This window comes from Rhodofomes roseus (genome assembly GCF_022264815.1).
Source record: "Rhodofomes roseus strain CIRM-BRFM 1785 chromosome Unknown C8Q71scaffold_4, whole genome shotgun sequence".
In the NCBI taxonomy this organism is placed as follows: domain Eukaryota; kingdom Fungi; phylum Basidiomycota; class Agaricomycetes; order Polyporales; family Fomitopsidaceae; genus Rhodofomes; species Rhodofomes roseus.
This window is the reverse complement of record NW_025952960.1, coordinates 1173687-1188361: the sequence shown is the minus strand read 5'-3', so window position 1 is coordinate 1188361 and position 14675 is coordinate 1173687. Positions and strand designations below refer to the sequence as shown.

Here is a 14675-nt window from a genome sequence, read left to right as displayed (position 1 = left end):
CAGGTCACAGATGGTCGGGTCACAGGGCTAGGGTCACGGTTTCTCGAACCCCGGCCGGCCCGTTCGCCCGCTCGTCCGCTCATGATCTCTGCAGTCGCTCGCCGCCTCTGTCCGACGTAGCTTCTGGCTGCTGTTCCCTGATACTGAGTACAGGCCGGCGACGGTCCTTTGAACTGAACTAGAGGTCTGTCCACAGGTCGCAGCCGGTCCTGAACTAGGACGCCTACCTAATTCAGGGTCACAGGTCACACCCACTGAACTTCATGTCGAGACATCACAGTAACTTACTTTGGGTGTATTGTGCGTTGCTCCTGCCCTACGTGACGTGCTATTCCTACGGTGCGTCTCTTCGAGACTCTCCGAGAAGACGAGACAGACAGGCATTTTTCCAGTCGTTTATTAACTATATAGCTATACATAGCTGAGAACCTAGCCGCACTCCTTAGCTGTTCTCAAGGCTACATCCCGACAATTCTCGTGTGGCGGAACACCATTCGCGATAGACCAATCACAATCACAGACCTGGAGTTTCGAGGAGTACTGTCCGCTGTCGGCAACCATTGTGTGGGGTGGTCCACGTTGGTCACATATCCTGTTGATCACCATACCATGAATTCGCCGTTTCACGTCGGGATGGATTACTGGCAAGACAAACTACTCCCGCTGCACCTTCTGCACTGCATTTGTTACCGCGATCTGCTTTCAGGCTCCGGATGTCCGTACGTGACAGGAGTCTCACGTCAATGCGGTCAAGTGTTCATGCATAACGTGCAGACCAACCTTCCCACTCGCCGGGGGATGACACTCACTATCTGGTTATCAGCAGAAAATAAGTCAGTGTCTACTCTTCTCGTGTTATTGACCGGGAGACGACCACTCAGAGTTGACGACACGGTGCGTAGTGAGCTGGCGTATTAAGGCATCCTACTTAACACCATCTTATGTCAAGATCTCGTTCGCAAATTATCACGTCGCCTATTCTACCCACGACCGCAGGTGCAGTATATGTCAAGGTTCAATCAGCCCCTCGTGCGGGTTCATCTCGGGAGGCGTGGCCATACTACTTCCGAAGAGCCATGGTGTCTCCGAAACGTCGGGATAAGATATGGCCGCGCCTGTATTATGCACCTAGCAGAAGCCGTAGGTGGGTTCGCACCATTCGTCTCGGCGTAAGGCACGCTTTGCCGACAGTGACATGGCCATGGGTTACGCTTGCTTTGTCCTGCACAGAGCCCACGACATGGAACACACCTGCGTGTCATCCCGCTGACGAACTGCGTGCCCTTAGGTGTCCTCATGTACGGGAATGGGACCTATACCAGATCCGATGATCGAGGCTGAACGCACGCCCGCTGCGATGGAACGGTTCAAGCACGGTGAATGAGTAGTACCTGGACGACACTGGGGACCCATATACTGCCGGCGACTTATTTCGGGAGAAGGAAGTGGAGGTCGGCCTGAATAATTCGTGTCTGTCCATTGTCAGCATGGCGGTCGGGCGGCCTCGGGTTCGGGCGAGAAGCATGCGTCGGCCGGTTCGTAGATCATCTATCTCGGGCTCTCCGCAATCGAGATGCACTACGGTCAATTGAGGCCACCTCTGCACTCTAGCTTCGGACACGTTTATGCCCTCAGTTCCGTAGTGATGACACTTATGAGTACAATATATAAGCCGCCGGCATCATCCAGAGGGTGCCGGCGTTCGAGATTGACTTCATTAAAAACAGACATCGTCGATCTAAGTAATACTGAGGAACTTTAATATTTGCGGGACGAGTGGATAGCGGAACAATCGGTTCGGGGAGTAAGTAATATTGGAAGAAGCATGGAGTTCAGTGCGCTGTCTCCGCAGTCTAACAGTCCTCGCGGTATTCGATCCTCGAACGCAGGCCGAAGCACTGTCACGTGAATATGATTTGATCACGTAATGTCTCCGTCTCGTCGTCGCTGCGTCGTCGTCAAATGGGCCGGGCAGAGTCCATCCACTGATCCAGCCAAGCCTGTTCTCGAGCTAACTGAGTACATTGTTGGCGTGTCATTCCACATGCTCACTGATCAGGATGCTCGGGTATGACATGAGGGATAGGAGCTTGTTGCGGCCTTCAACTCTCGCCTTCGTCGGAAGGACACTATCCTCAACACGCACAACTGAAGACGACGAAACTCTACGTGCGCATTCCTACACGACACAAACCCTTACTATACAAGAGTGACCTGCACAAATTTCTGCATCTCTATCCGACGAGCGGGTACTGCGTGTCGTCCTTCGGGTGGAGCGAGAGGACGCGGATGTATGTGAAGTCCTCGACGCCGAAATGACCGTAACCGGAGTCGCCACTGAGGAAGTGAATCATCAGCCGCAGCCTATGACGACACCAACGGACAAGAGCTTACCCAAGACCCCTCAAGCTACCGACACCGTTGCCGGCCGTACCCATCTCAGTGTGGACGGTAGGGCCGTTAATGTTGACGGTACCTGTGAGCGAAGGCAGTGAGCGACTGACGTATTGGGTGGTACCAAAGACATACCGGAGTGGATGCGCCCTGCGGTCTCGTAGGCGCTGTACACATCCTTCGTCCAGACCGCCGCCATCAGCGAGTAGTCAGACTTGTTCGCGTACTCGACAGCCTCGTCGATGGTGTCGACAGAGTGGACGATGATGTCTGCCGCATTATCAGCAAGGAGTACTCAAATCGACAAGCCGAGCACTTACTCGGGGCGAACGACTCCTCGTTCCAGATCCTCATGTCGCTCGTGACATCGGTGAGAATGTGGGGCTGGACGACGGAGCCCTCGCGGGCCTTGTCTCCGAGGAGGAGTTTCGCGCCCTTCGCCACAGCGTCATCGAGCAGGCCCATGAAGCGCTGCGCAGACGCCTCCGTGAAGAGGGCGGAGAGCGGGAGGCCAGGGCCGCCTGCTTTCAGCTTCTGGAAGTGCGTCTTCAGCGCCTGGATGAGGGCCGGCGCGACCTTGCGCATGACGATGACGCGCTCGGTCGACATGCAGATTTGACCGGAGTTCATGAGCGCGGACGACGTGATCGCACGGGCGGCCCGGTCGATGTCGGCATCCTCGAGGACCTGCAAGATGCGAGTCAAAGGATGCGCAGAGGGAACTGGTCGGGCGCACTTACGACGACGGGAGCCTTACCACCGAGCTCGAAGACGCACGGCTTGAGCCATTTCGCCGCCTCGGTCGCAAGCGACTTCGCGACGACCGAGCTGCCGGTGAACTGGGCAAAAATAACACGCCGTGAGCACAGGCGACAGGCATAACAATGAAGGCCTTCCTCACGTTGATTTTGCGCACAGCAGGGTGTGCAATGATCTCCGCCGACCGGGGCGGGGAGTCGACTCTCCGCGTGGAGATGATGTTCAGGACACCGCTCGGCAGGCCCGCCTGAAGGGGTTTAGCGCCACGGAAGCAAATCTGCACAGCGCGCTAAGGTACACACCTCGTGCAGGAGCTCGGCGACGAGCGTCTGCGAGCGCGGGCTCGATTCGGACGTCTTGAGGACAACGGTGTTGCCGCAGACAATGGGGACGGCGCAAGCGCGGATAGTGAGCGCGAGGGGCACGTTCCAAGGGGAGATGGCGTAGCTATCGGAGACGCATTGGATTCGGGGGGTCAGAGTGTGCGAACGACGAAGTGACAGTGGGCACTCACATGACACCCATGGCGCGACGGACGGTGGTGACCTGGCCGCCGGGGACGATGGACGGGAACGTCTCGCCCTTGAGCTGATCAATCGCACCGGCGTCGACCCGGAGGCCGTTGTTCGAGAGCACGAAGTTGAAGATCACCATGAAGTCGGTCGCCGCGACCTCCTCCTGGAGCGCCTCGGTGGCGCGCTTCTTCCACTTGTCGGTGGCCAGCAGATCCGAGGCCTTGAGGAAGATGTCGCGGCGCAGGTGCAGGGGCGAATTCTCCCAGGTCTTGAAAGCGGTCGCGGCTGCCTCTACAGCATCCCGGCAATCCTTCTGCGTAGCGGCCGCAGCGTGTCCGACGACTTCACGAGTGTACGGGTTGCGGACTTCGTAGGAGCCGTTGTCGCTGGCGGGGCGCTGCTGCCCGTTGATGAAGAGACCGGTGAAGGGGACTGAAGATGCCATGTCTGAGATACTGAGCAGTCTGGCCTGGGAGGCTCACTCGTCTGCTTATATTGCACTGCGCCTCATGTCACCCGATAGCAGGTTCTCGCTAAGCTTCGCGCCATACCCTCCCTAGCGCCGCCCCCGAGGGTGATTCGTTGCCAAACATGGAGAAGAATCACAAACCACAGGCGTGACGCAGAACATGAGCGTACCGATCCGATGGCAGGAACCGTCACTAGAATTCCGAGGGCCAAGTGCAAATTCCGGGTGGGTGCGGGGCGGGATGTTGCCGGCCGTAAGGGCTAGCCCGCGGTTCAAGGTTGTGTTAGCTACACCCAGGCCTGTAGAGCTGGTCGGCATCAGCTCGAGGCGGTCAAGTACGGGCCAAATACGGGCGCACTTCTTCAAAGCTATTTATCCCCGAGACAAATCAGATCTTCACACTGAGTCTAGCACCTCTTCTACGCAGGCGACGTGAAGGACTCCCGATTGCTTTTTGCGAAGTTTCACCAACGACGGCGCTGATAATCCAGAATCGGTCCTCTACTCTTAACCGCGTCGGTATCCTACTGTAGGCGACTTTGACACGTAAAGTGGAATGTCGGCCACGTACGTCGCACCACGCAGCTTAGCCAGGAAGACTTTGGGCAAACCCGAGTCTTAAGACCGCCTGTACCTGTATTCTGTTCGTACCTCTGACAGGCTGTCGCTGTTGCTCAGCATGGATTCCCTGGAAGTGGCTCTCAGGTATCTGTCCAACCCCGAGGTTGCGAGGTGTTTGTCGGGGCATCTCCACGGCGGGCTCTGATGACTCGGAACCGACGAGTCTGATCCGCAGTTACGACGTGCAGACCGTGCGCAGCACGCTTTCCACCCCGCCATCCAGATTCCAGAACCTCCCAATGCGCTCATCCACAGCAACGAGCTGTTACTGTTAGCACATTCGAACCGGCCTATAAGGTAGCTACGAGCATTCATTCAGCTCTTCTTACTGTAAAGTTATCGCTCCATGTCGTCGCGCAGACTCGATATGAAAGACAGTCGAGAGTTTGGTATATCACATCGCAGTGAGAGCGGAGAGGCAGCAACGGGTATGACACTGACAGCGTTGCCGCCAGTCCCGCGTTCCTGGTATCATACTTAGGACCGCTAGCCTCAATCGAGTGATCGAGGACCCGCAAGTTGCGGGGTAGCCGAGCTTACCAAATACAGTAATATCTTAAATATAGCACGGCTCGGAACAGAATGAAAATGAATGTTACCTAAATCGAGTTTGCGAGATTCCTTGAATCCCCTCTCTGACTTCGGACGCTCACACACATATCGTGCCGTACAACACATCTCAGCCATCGGCCGCTTTCGCACTCCTGAGACAAACGAGACTCGTGGTTACGCAACTTGCCAACTTGCCAAGGTGAGTCTCAGACCTGCTGTATGCGCATTCCGTCTCGGCGGCTTTGTTTAATCATGTCGGAAAGACAGAGGCACCGGACGGTTTGTCGGGCCGTGCTTTCCAATTCTGTAAATACCGTAGTCTGACAGTTCAGCGCAGTCTCTTCTACGCAAGATCAGAGAAGCCCATAAGCGGACCCGAACCCACACGTTTTGCATGGGAGTTTTTAGACTCTGTCAAAGAGTGCTCCTGATCACAGAGCCGCGCCAGACTCAACGCCACAAAGCGAGAAGTGCTGTTAGACCGGTATGTCAGTCAACTGTACTGAACGCTTGCCGCAACCCCGCACCGTATGGGTGCTGTACCGACATACAAGGAGATACAGGTCTCTTGTCAGAGCATCCAGACTGCCGAGAGAGCGGCTGGGCCAGGTGGTGAATTCAGATCCGAGGCCGATGACCTGCGCGGAATGAACCGCAAATGCCGTGATCCTCCGGCTGAGGTGGGAGCGAGGACTTTGAAAGCGCCCGGTATCCAGGGTTGTATTGATGCGGTGACGCTGGGATCGCGCGGTATCAATTTTCCAACTCGCAATAGCCTTCTCCGAAGCTGTCCCTCTGTCAGGCGCAACGTGGGGATTGCATGACGCCCTCCAGTCAAAGAAGCGATCATAGGACTTAAGGAGCGACGGTCACCCTGGACGCGCGCCAGCACCAAGCGACGTATCCGATGGCGGCTCCAGAATGCGACCTACCACCCATACCCGCCAATATCCAGCAAATGTGAGCAACGGCTGTCCAAATATGTCTCTGTCGTCCTGCTGACCCTCTACCGACGCAATATAGTGCGGGGCCGATCGTAAGTGCTAGCATCATGGAGAGATAATTGCGCTAAATGAAGCCCGTTTCCACCTTCTCGCCGGACCCTCATGCATCATGCCGCATCCTACAGCTCCTTGGGTCGCAGCTGAACTGGTTCTTCTTCGGCGTCCTGTCTGTTCAGATGTGTAAGAGCATGCCCCGTCTGCTTGGGTATTCTGCCGTGACGCTTCGCATCATCAGACATGTACCACCAAGCGAAGTTCAAGGATAACACCTTCATTCGTTCGGTCGTCTGGTTCATGTACCTGTTCGAGGTACTCCAGACGATCTTGCTCACGCACGATACCTTCCACCAACTAGCAATAAGCTTTGGAAACATGACGGGCCTGCTGAAGCCCTATCTCATTGGGTTCGAGCTACCAATACAGTCCGCGATCAGTGCGTTCTTCCCTCTTGACGCGTTGTTTCGCTAACCGATGTCCTGCAGTTGCGTGCATCACACAGTGCTTCTATGCTTGGCGGATCTACGTCTTGAGTAACTCGAAGTACCTGCCAATCCTCATCGTCGCGGTATGTCGAGTTTGCCGATCGTCGAGAAGTCGATCGAGCCTTACATCTCGGCTATAGCTTTCGTTACTACAGTGCGGCGGCGGCATTGCTGAGGGCGTTGCGTGCTTCGTTTACCAAACAACGTCAGCAGACATTCCGTTCGAAGCGAAAGCGGTGGCGGTGAGTAGTCTGACCACTTCAGCTCGCTGGCCGCTGAACTCGGATCCAGGTCTGGATTGCGGGAAGTGCAGCTTGCGACATCACGATTACGATCATCATGGTGTTCTACGTACGTGCCCTATAGACTCGGCTCCAGAGTGGAAGAAAGTGCTTATGGCGCGTTGTGCAGCTGACGAGACGTCGGAGTGGCATCCACCGTACGGATAGCATAGTCAACAAGCTCATTCAGGTCGTCGTCGAGACGGGTCTTGCGACGGGTACGTCCATTACTTTGTAGCGCCGCTCAAGCGACCTGAACCTTCGTTCCAACGACTAGCTACGATGGCAATCGTTCAGCTTTGCATGTACCTCATCATCCGGGACACGACGTACTACCTGACGCCAGCGTCCATCCTCCCGAAGGCGTACAGCAACTCGTTGCTCGTGCTGCTGAACAACCGGAACGTGCTCCGCAAGCATGCCGAGGGCACCATCACGATCCCTTCCGCACACAGCCACACAGGGTCGCAGGGCCGCAGACCGATCCAGGTGAACATTGCGCAGGAGTCGTACATCGACAACCCGAACATTGCGATGGTGAACCTTTCCACGGACAAGGTAGAGTACCTCTAACTCGCATACGCTCCACAGACCCTCTCACACGACGACCAGTCTCACATGGAAGACTTCGGGATGGCGAAATAGACCCCGCTGGCGGGTGCTCCCCTCGCTGTCCGTGGCATAGGCCTTGGAATGTACGTTATGCTGTGATATATCTGGAATCGGAGGATCGCCATAGAGGGTAGAATTTTAATCGGGCCGTGTCCGTTGGTTTTCGCGGTAGGGCTGCCACTATGTACATGTACGACAACTTTGAACGCGCCATCGGGTTTGGTGCTGCGCTACTGCATTGTCTGTTCCTTCTCATATCTCCGAAACGCAAGGTGAGGACATCGTCGCGCGGTGCACCTTGACGAGTACTGAAGCACATCTTCAGTCAACGTTGTCTCCTTTGATGGCAACGTGCCTTACGCCGAGGCACAGTATATCGTCTCGCTTGTAGCATGACAGTGACACAACCCGAACTGTGTGCCCATGTGCTTTGAGGGGGAACTGAACAGTGATGGTGATCGTCCGAACTGTTCGCAAGCTTATGATCTTCCATTCAGGGCTGTTCTGGCCTTCCCATCATGCCGACGTCACGGTAACTTGCAGCGATACTTCCTCCGAGTCTGCACTGTACGGACGAAGCTTAATTGACGTGGGACTGCCGGTGTTCTTGTGGGAAGAAGGAGGGAAGTACGTTGCACGTTTCTGGACACCTACTGATCACAAGTCTAATACACCGAGGCAGACTGCTACAGCATGCCGTATATAACACCTCTTCTCTATCCAAGCTGTCTCTGGTCGTGTCACGAAGCTAGACATCGCATAGCCCTAAGAATGATGATGCATGATGGGGCACACTGAATTTGACTCGTGCTTTATGGCAACGGTAGCTTTCTGATTCCGTACGGAATGGGCTTGGAACAGGCATGAAGGAGCCTCCTTTGGTCATGACTGTCAGTAGGCAGTGCGTTGACACGGTAGGTTGTGAGGTTCGCCGCTGACTTGATACATAGATGTCATGATTCGCCATGCAACAGGCGACTTTACCTCCTTCGCTGCGAATCCAGAGGTCCTCAGTGTCCATATTAGACTTCCCTGTCCTTGATGCGGTGTACTGCTGTATTTACGGGATGAGCCGAGCGCAGAACGCACTGTTCTCATTCGATATGATTATGCCAGATTCCTCTTGCCTCTGACATGATGTGATCTACCCTGGTCTGGCCGTATCAATCCGCAGAGCCTCTGGGAGACATCTAAATCACATACGGCTAAGCGTGCCTTCAAGGGTTACTCTTGAGCACCACTCGACCATTGCTGTTGCATCAAAAGGTACGATATGATTCCTCAGTCAAAACAGTGTTCGCCGGGTGTATACGGTGATCGTCGATGGTGTTCTGCGCCTGCAGGTCTTGGGCAGGTCAACGGGATAGACGGCTTTGACCCAGTTGTTCCAGATTCTGCCTCGAGTCGCGCCTTGAGTCGGGCATCACTACCTCGGTGATTTATGGGGCTCACATACGAAATACGAACGCCAAAAGCTGTTGCCAATCGAGGTAAACTCCAGTACAGAGCGCTGCTACTAGCTACAGAGTACACAATCTGGCAGATCAGACTCTTCTTCAACGGAGCGCACATAGAGCGCACGCTCTACGTCCGAGAAGCGCATCAAAGGCCGGCATGTATCAGAGGGAAGCAATACGACCCCATATTCAGAGCATCGCACTGTATACCGGTCGTTCGCCGCATCACCGCTCTCAGATATTTAGATCCGGCCAATACAGCACAGGCGGTCCATTCAATTAGGATTCTACTGAGATGTAGGCGGGCCTGATGGAAGCTTACAGTACCAAATGCGAGCTACCTCTCGGGATGTGATCATGACATCGCCAACAGCGAAGATCTTTCATCGCGCTCATCTCCTTCGCGTCGAAGTCCCTGGGCCGTGGACCGTGAAAGCCTAAGTGGGACGTAGTGGCCCATCTGCGCGTTCCTGGCGCGATCAGGAAGGGCGCTCGCGGGTCATTTAGACTCTCCCGCTTCGGAACAAGGAGCTCACGTTTACGCTGAGCAGTCACCGCCTCTAACCATCGAAGCTGACAAGTGCCTTTACGAGTCATCGCGGGAGCGTTGAAGCAGCGACTAAACAGGTCTGATGAATTATTTAGTCAGTATGTATAGCGTCCAATATAGGGTTTGTTCGGACGTGATACGGATGAGCTAGATGACCTGAGCGGCTTCCCTTCGTAAATTGTTATTCCCTTAGAGTTCAATGACTGCTGCGTAAGAGAGCTTCGGTGAGTACCAGCTCGCTGTCAGACTTCAGACTGACGCTGTCGCCGCTCCGTTTGGGCCCAAGGATATGGATGATGCCCACATAATCACAGCGCGAGGCATGGTCACTTTGGTCATGCCTTCGCCATTATATGCGCCGGCTTAGAGTCCGGGCTGAGGCAATCTTTGTCAGACCTCGGAGACCAGTGATGGACGTGTGATGAAATGGGAACATCAGTGAACGTGCTTCCCTGCAATTGAGTCACTTGTGACGCTGCATAACAGTGGTCCGCTGCGCAGCAAGCGACGCTCGACGTGTGACGCTGCATAACAGTGGTCCGCTGCGCAGCAAGCGACGCTCGACGCCCTGACAGGAAGAATGCTGAGTTGCGCAGTGTGGCCAATAATAACGTATCGGCGGCAAGAATGTGATGGCAGCCTGAGGGGATACTGAGTAAGCGGTGGTCAGCAGATGCCTAAGCTACGAACGAAATACGTTCTGTTCAGAGGAATGGAGGACACTCAGCAGTGCCATGATTCGCCGACTAACCATAACGAAGACCTACTCACCTGTCCGAAACTGCAACTCAACGCCTTCATACGCGACTACTTGCTAGTTTGTCTACCTGCTAAACCCGTATCATCGCCGATGACTGATGAATCAAGACAGCGGCTTATGTACCATTAGTGTTGACCTTCGATCTCGGGGTGAGAAGATGTCGACTGTGTGTCCTGGACCTGAATCCACGTTTGTCTTCTCCAATGGGAAAGGGCTCGGACTGCTGCGTGGAGTCGTCGTCCATCGCGCTCGCGGGTTGCAGTGCCGGAGCAGAAGCATCGCTTCCTGTCTCTGGCCGATGGAACATTTTTCATTCCAAACCACTGTCCGAGCGGCCGTACGGCGTCGACCAACCCTACGCCTACATGGCAGGCGCTACAAGCTGTCAACAATGCCTTGTCGCAGCATACCGACGTTTCCTATTGCGGGCTTGGTTCATCAGCACAGGTCAGCGGTTCTGTTGTGCGTCAGCCTCTGCATTGTAACGATGCGAATAGTGGTCCGAGTGACAAACCGTTCTGTCAGCGTTCCGACCCTGTTTCATGCTGCAGCATGGTATGGAGCCGCTATCGGTCTTGAGGGTGTCATTAAGACAGTGTCAGAACCATTGCGCATCACAAACGGATTCATAGGTTGAGCATGAGCGAGAAGAGTGACTTAGTGCATCGTGGTAAGGTCGGCCGGAAGGCCACAGTTCAAAATCAGTGATACGGCCATGGTACGGCCGCTACCGAGGCCCGATCTGCTTACGTAAGCCACTCTGGCCGAGTGTTGCATGGCCTCGTCTGTGCTCTCCCTTAAATTAGATCATCCCCCATGTACTCTGAGACAATTAAGAGACATTATTGAGTGCATTATCGGCTTTCCAATGGATTTTGGGTGCTCTGTGGTATGGATTGTCTGTCTCGGCGTGCTGGAACTCCGTAAGCGCCCCAGACTCACGGTCACACCTGCCTAAATTGGACAGGCGGCGGACATCGGTTGCACTTAAGTTCTTTTCATCCGCAGCGATGTGAGTTATCCAACCATTTTCTGCGAGTCAACCAGATAAGTTTCAAAGCATTGCGCCCAATCGCCCCCGTGCGCAATGAAGACGTCGTCCACCGCCAAGTGTGACCGTTACCCGACGGCGCTTACCGAGGTTCCGACTCTTCCGGCTCAAATTTGAGATATGGACTCCCCACAATATATTCAGAAGCTACAATTCAACCCGATACAGATCAAGAATAGTCTGTAGCACTCAACAGAACATGAAAATAGTGAGGGGAGGCACGAATCGGAACGAGACTTTCGGCCAGACTAGCTTACGTAAGCAGATCGGGCCTCGGCAGCAGCCACCTCAAACGGAAATCGAACTGTGGCCTTCCGGCGTACCATAATCGTGGTCGGCGGTACGAAACCTGATTATGTAATATGTAGGAAAGGGACGCCTACGCCAAGACCACGGAGGCGCCCAACGTACCTCTACGCGCGACTCGGATCGGTACAGTGGTACTGAGTACCTACGAACCTCTGCCGCTGCCACCATCTGCTACCGCGGCTTGTCTTGTGGACGGACCCCCTTGTTTGAAAATGCATCTGTATCGCTCTACGGATGTATGTAGACAGCATCGCGGCTGCCAGGGAGGCGCAGGTTATGTGGTATGTCACGCTTACATGATGATGTTATGTGCTTCTACTGATCAGTCATACATAAACTCGCAGAACTCTATTGCACCGCTCGGAATGGTTCTCACCAGCTTGCGTGCGCGTCACCTTCCGCGCTGCTGAACATGCGCTGAGGGTTCCTATTCGTAAGTATACCAGCGTGCACAACCGCGCATAGTCAGCTTGACCACCATCCGGGAGTGACATGACATCAAATCCAAGCTCTGCTACAGCCTCGGCCGTCACGAAACCCGGTAACAATACCCACGATGGCGCAGATACGGAAAAGGAAAAGGGTGTGCAGGTTGTTGACTGGGACGGGCCGAACGACCCAGAGAACCCGAAGAAGTGCGTAGCGCATACAATTCACTCCTGAACATCCAGTGTTGACAAGAGAATGCTGTAGTTGGAGTTTCTCGCGGAAGTGGGCAGCGACGGCCATTGTATCCGCCTTTGCTTTCAACAGTCCAGTCTCGTCGTCCATGATTGCCCCGGCGAGCTATCAAATCGCTTCGCTATTCGGGATAACGAACTCTACCGTGCTTGCCTTGATCACCTCTGTATTCATTCTGGCATATGGTCTGTGCCTGATCAACTTCATTCCTACTCCATACTCAATCGCGTCTAGCATTCGGGCCGCTGATCTTCGGTCCGTTGAGCGAGATCTATGGTCGCTCTGTAGTTCTGCAATTCGCAAACGTATGGTACCTAGGTAACGTTCCGCTTGCATGACCCTGCAAATTTTCGCCGCTCACCAACGAACAAGCGTGGAACCTTGGTTGTGGCTTCGCTCAGACCGAAGGACAGCTCATCGCCTTCCGTTTCCTCGCCGGTTCTGGTGGAAGCGCAGCACTCACGGTGTGTCCAGACAGAATAATGCGCGACTGTCCGACTGATCTCTGCCGTGTGGTATAGATTGGCGGAGGCGTTCTGGGTGACTGTTGGAGGCCCGAAGAACGCGGGCAAGCTATCGCGGTGTACTCTCTAGCACCGCTGCTCGGACCCGTCATCGGGCCTGTCTGTGGCGCGTGGATAGCACAGAAGACTACGTGTAGATGGGTGGTATGTGTTTCCGTGCATCGCCCGCGCCCGCTCGCCAGACCGACGTATCTGTCAGTTTTGGTCATCAAGCATCGTGAACGGGGTCATCATGGTCCTGGGGGTATTCCTTTTACGAGAAAGTCGGTCCCTCAAGCCCGTCGGAGTCGGTCCCATGCAGTCTTACAGGTCGCCTCTTCTCTAGCGTATGCACCGGTCCTGCTGGGGCGGAAGGCCAAACGCATTCGCGCAGCAATGGACCCCGAGACCGCACGGATGCAACAAGTACGAACTGTATTCGACACCGCCGATCGACAGTACGTCCGCATTTGCTGATGTGCTCAAGCCACGGATGCTTAGTCTGCTGCAGTTGGAAGCAAATCTTCGCCAAAGCGCTTATCCGACCATTTGCACTGTTCTTCAGGGAGCCTATCATCCAGTTGCTCGCTATCTACATGGCCTACATCTACGGCATCATGTACTGTATGCCGTCTTCTTCATGGGTCATACGTTCAATGCTGAGGCGTCCCGTGTAATGTTCTGACAGTGTTCCTGACAACCATTGACAGTATCTTCGAGGACGTCTACGGAGAGTCCGTCGGGATCGCAGGCCTCAACTACTTCGCGCTCGGCATCGGCCTCATCGGTGCTTCGCAGATCAACGCGCGTATCGTGGACAAAGCGTACAAGCACTTGCAGAAGAAGAACGGCGGGGCTGGGAGGCCCGAGTACCGACTGCGTGCGTTGAGCTACTTAGAAGCTAGGCACAGGCAGCTCTGACTGAGTCGACTACAGCGACAATGATGCCCGCGTCGATCGTCTTGCCTATCGGGCTATTTATCACAGGATGGACGGCGGCGGCACATACGCACTGGATAGGGCCTGATATTGTGAGTCTTCGACTCGTATTCAGGATGATTGGCGCCTCATGCTCAGCGAGACTCTAAGGGTATCGCACTGGTGGGGGCCGGTATTATCATCAACTACCAGTGCATCCAGATGTATCTCATAGACGCGTTCACTCTCTATGCCGCCTCAGGTACTCAACGATCTCCCGCTCGAACATCGCGAACGAAACTGATAAATTCACAGCACTCGCAGCTGCGACGTTCCTACGTTCCTGCGCAGGCTTCGGCTTCCCGCTGTTTGCGCCTGCAATGTATCGTACCCTAGGGTATGGCAAGGGTGATACTATCCTCGCTTGCGCTGCCATTGTAGTTGGATGTCCTGCGTGAGTTCTTCGTCAAGATACTACCTACAATGCTCATTGTATGGTTCAAAGACCCTATTTATTCTGGCTGTATGGGGAACGCATACGGAAGGCTAGCCGACATGCGCGTAAATGATCGTTCTCTCTGTAGTTGAGAATCATCAGAATATGCGGCGCCGCGTATGTATGTATGCTGCCGCGATGGAGCAGGTATCTGGTCATCGCGAACAGCGTGCGACGAAGCTGAGCCGTTCTCTCTGTGTGGCCACCGAGAGCTCACTCTACTGTCAGCTATATCGAGCCATACAAGGTATTCATATGTTC

General features: G+C 54.7%; 5 protein-coding genes across 5 annotated transcripts; 3 read left to right on the top strand and 2 right to left on the bottom strand.

Annotated features, from left to right (window-relative positions):
* Positions 1-1970: 1970 nt before the first annotated feature.
* Positions 1971-4254, bottom strand: C8Q71DRAFT_742184 (Aldehyde/histidinol dehydrogenase). The gene is made up of 8 exons (XM_047922844.1): positions 3668-4254; positions 3456-3600; positions 3296-3400; positions 3135-3233; positions 2715-3081; positions 2530-2664; positions 2395-2476; positions 1971-2337 (listed from the first exon to the last, which is right to left on the bottom strand). The coding sequence occupies exons 1-8, from the start codon at positions 4111-4113 to the stop codon at positions 2235-2237; spliced, it is 1482 nt and encodes a 493-aa protein (XP_047782371.1). The 5' UTR covers positions 4114-4254; the 3' UTR covers positions 1971-2234.
* A 1963-nt stretch (positions 4255-6217) lies between these two features.
* Positions 6218-7722, top strand: C8Q71DRAFT_854756 (uncharacterized protein; the record flags this gene model as incomplete). The annotated part of the gene is made up of 10 exons (XM_047927098.1): positions 6218-6270; positions 6334-6346; positions 6389-6494; positions 6550-6747; positions 6797-6879; positions 6952-7038; positions 7088-7147; positions 7208-7295; positions 7355-7635; positions 7690-7722. The coding sequence occupies 10 exons, from the start codon at positions 6218-6220 to the stop codon at positions 7720-7722; spliced, it is 1002 nt and encodes a 333-aa protein (XP_047782370.1).
* A 1090-nt stretch (positions 7723-8812) lies between these two features.
* On the bottom strand, positions 8813-9362 carry C8Q71DRAFT_429993 (uncharacterized protein). The gene is made up of 3 exons (XM_047918501.1): positions 9146-9362; positions 8893-9083; positions 8813-8833 (listed from the first exon to the last, which is right to left on the bottom strand). Exons 1-2 carry the CDS (start codon positions 9259-9261, stop codon positions 8975-8977), a joined length of 225 nt encoding a protein of 74 aa, XP_047782369.1. The 5' UTR covers positions 9262-9362; the 3' UTR covers positions 8813-8833; positions 8893-8974.
* Positions 9363-10213: 851 nt separating this feature from the next.
* On the top strand, positions 10214-11138 carry C8Q71DRAFT_742160 (uncharacterized protein). Its single transcript, XM_047922843.1, has 3 exons — positions 10214-10526; positions 10580-10913; positions 10971-11138. Exons 1-3 carry the CDS (start codon positions 10370-10372, stop codon positions 11086-11088), a joined length of 609 nt encoding a protein of 202 aa, XP_047782368.1. The 5' UTR covers positions 10214-10369; the 3' UTR covers positions 11089-11138.
* A 782-nt stretch (positions 11139-11920) lies between these two features.
* C8Q71DRAFT_429699 (MFS polyamine transporter) lies at positions 11921-14600 on the top strand. The gene is made up of 14 exons (XM_047918500.1): positions 11921-12097; positions 12161-12451; positions 12510-12682; positions 12732-12815; positions 12870-12961; positions 13019-13165; positions 13221-13284; positions 13347-13458; positions 13512-13624; positions 13689-13880; positions 13937-14031; positions 14090-14180; positions 14243-14372; positions 14424-14600. Exons 2-14 carry the CDS (start codon positions 12309-12311, stop codon positions 14485-14487), a joined length of 1500 nt encoding a protein of 499 aa, XP_047782367.1. The 5' UTR covers positions 11921-12097; positions 12161-12308; the 3' UTR covers positions 14488-14600.
* The last annotated feature ends 75 nt before the right edge of the window (positions 14601-14675 follow it).

What these genes read in the sequence shown, in the direction of transcription:
- C8Q71DRAFT_742160 (XM_047922843.1), top strand. Translation starts at nt 10,370, where the DNA reads ATGCCTAAGCTACGAACGAAATACGTTCTGTTCAGAGGAATGGAGGAC. An exon ending in CTTGCTAGTTTGTCTACCTG is followed by an intron (nt 10,527 to 10,579) that starts CTAAACCCGTAT and finishes CGGCTTATGTAC; the next exon opens with CATTAGTGTTGACCTTCGAT. An exon ending in ATCAGCACAGGTCAGCGGTT is followed by an intron (nt 10,914 to 10,970) that starts CTGTTGTGCGTC and finishes CGAGTGACAAAC; the next exon opens with CGTTCTGTCAGCGTTCCGAC.
- C8Q71DRAFT_429699 (XM_047918500.1), top strand. Translation starts at nt 12,309, where the DNA reads ATGACATCAAATCCAAGCTCTGCTACAGCCTCGGCCGTCACGAAACCC. An exon ending in CGCAAACGTATGGTACCTAG is followed by an intron (nt 12,816 to 12,869) that starts GTAACGTTCCGC and finishes CCAACGAACAAG; the next exon opens with CGTGGAACCTTGGTTGTGGC. An exon ending in ATTGTAGTTGGATGTCCTGC is followed by an intron (nt 14,373 to 14,423) that starts GTGAGTTCTTCG and finishes TATGGTTCAAAG; the next exon opens with ACCCTATTTATTCTGGCTGT.
- C8Q71DRAFT_429993 (XM_047918501.1), bottom strand. Translation starts at nt 9,261, where the DNA reads ATGTGCGCTCCGTTGAAGAAGAGTCTGATCTGCCAGATTGTGTACTCT. An exon ending in GCTTTTGGCGTTCGTATTTC is followed by an intron (nt 9,084 to 9,145) that starts GTATGTGAGCCC and finishes GACTCGAGGCAG; the next exon opens with AATCTGGAACAACTGGGTCA.
- C8Q71DRAFT_742184 (XM_047922844.1), bottom strand. Translation starts at nt 4,113, where the DNA reads ATGGCATCTTCAGTCCCCTTCACCGGTCTCTTCATCAACGGGCAGCAG. An exon ending in CTGCTGTGCGCAAAATCAAC is followed by an intron (nt 3,234 to 3,295) that starts GTGAGGAAGGCC and finishes ATTTTTGCCCAG; the next exon opens with TTCACCGGCAGCTCGGTCGT. An exon ending in GTGGTAAGGCTCCCGTCGTC is followed by an intron (nt 3,082 to 3,134) that starts GTAAGTGCGCCC and finishes CGCATCTTGCAG; the next exon opens with GTCCTCGAGGATGCCGACAT.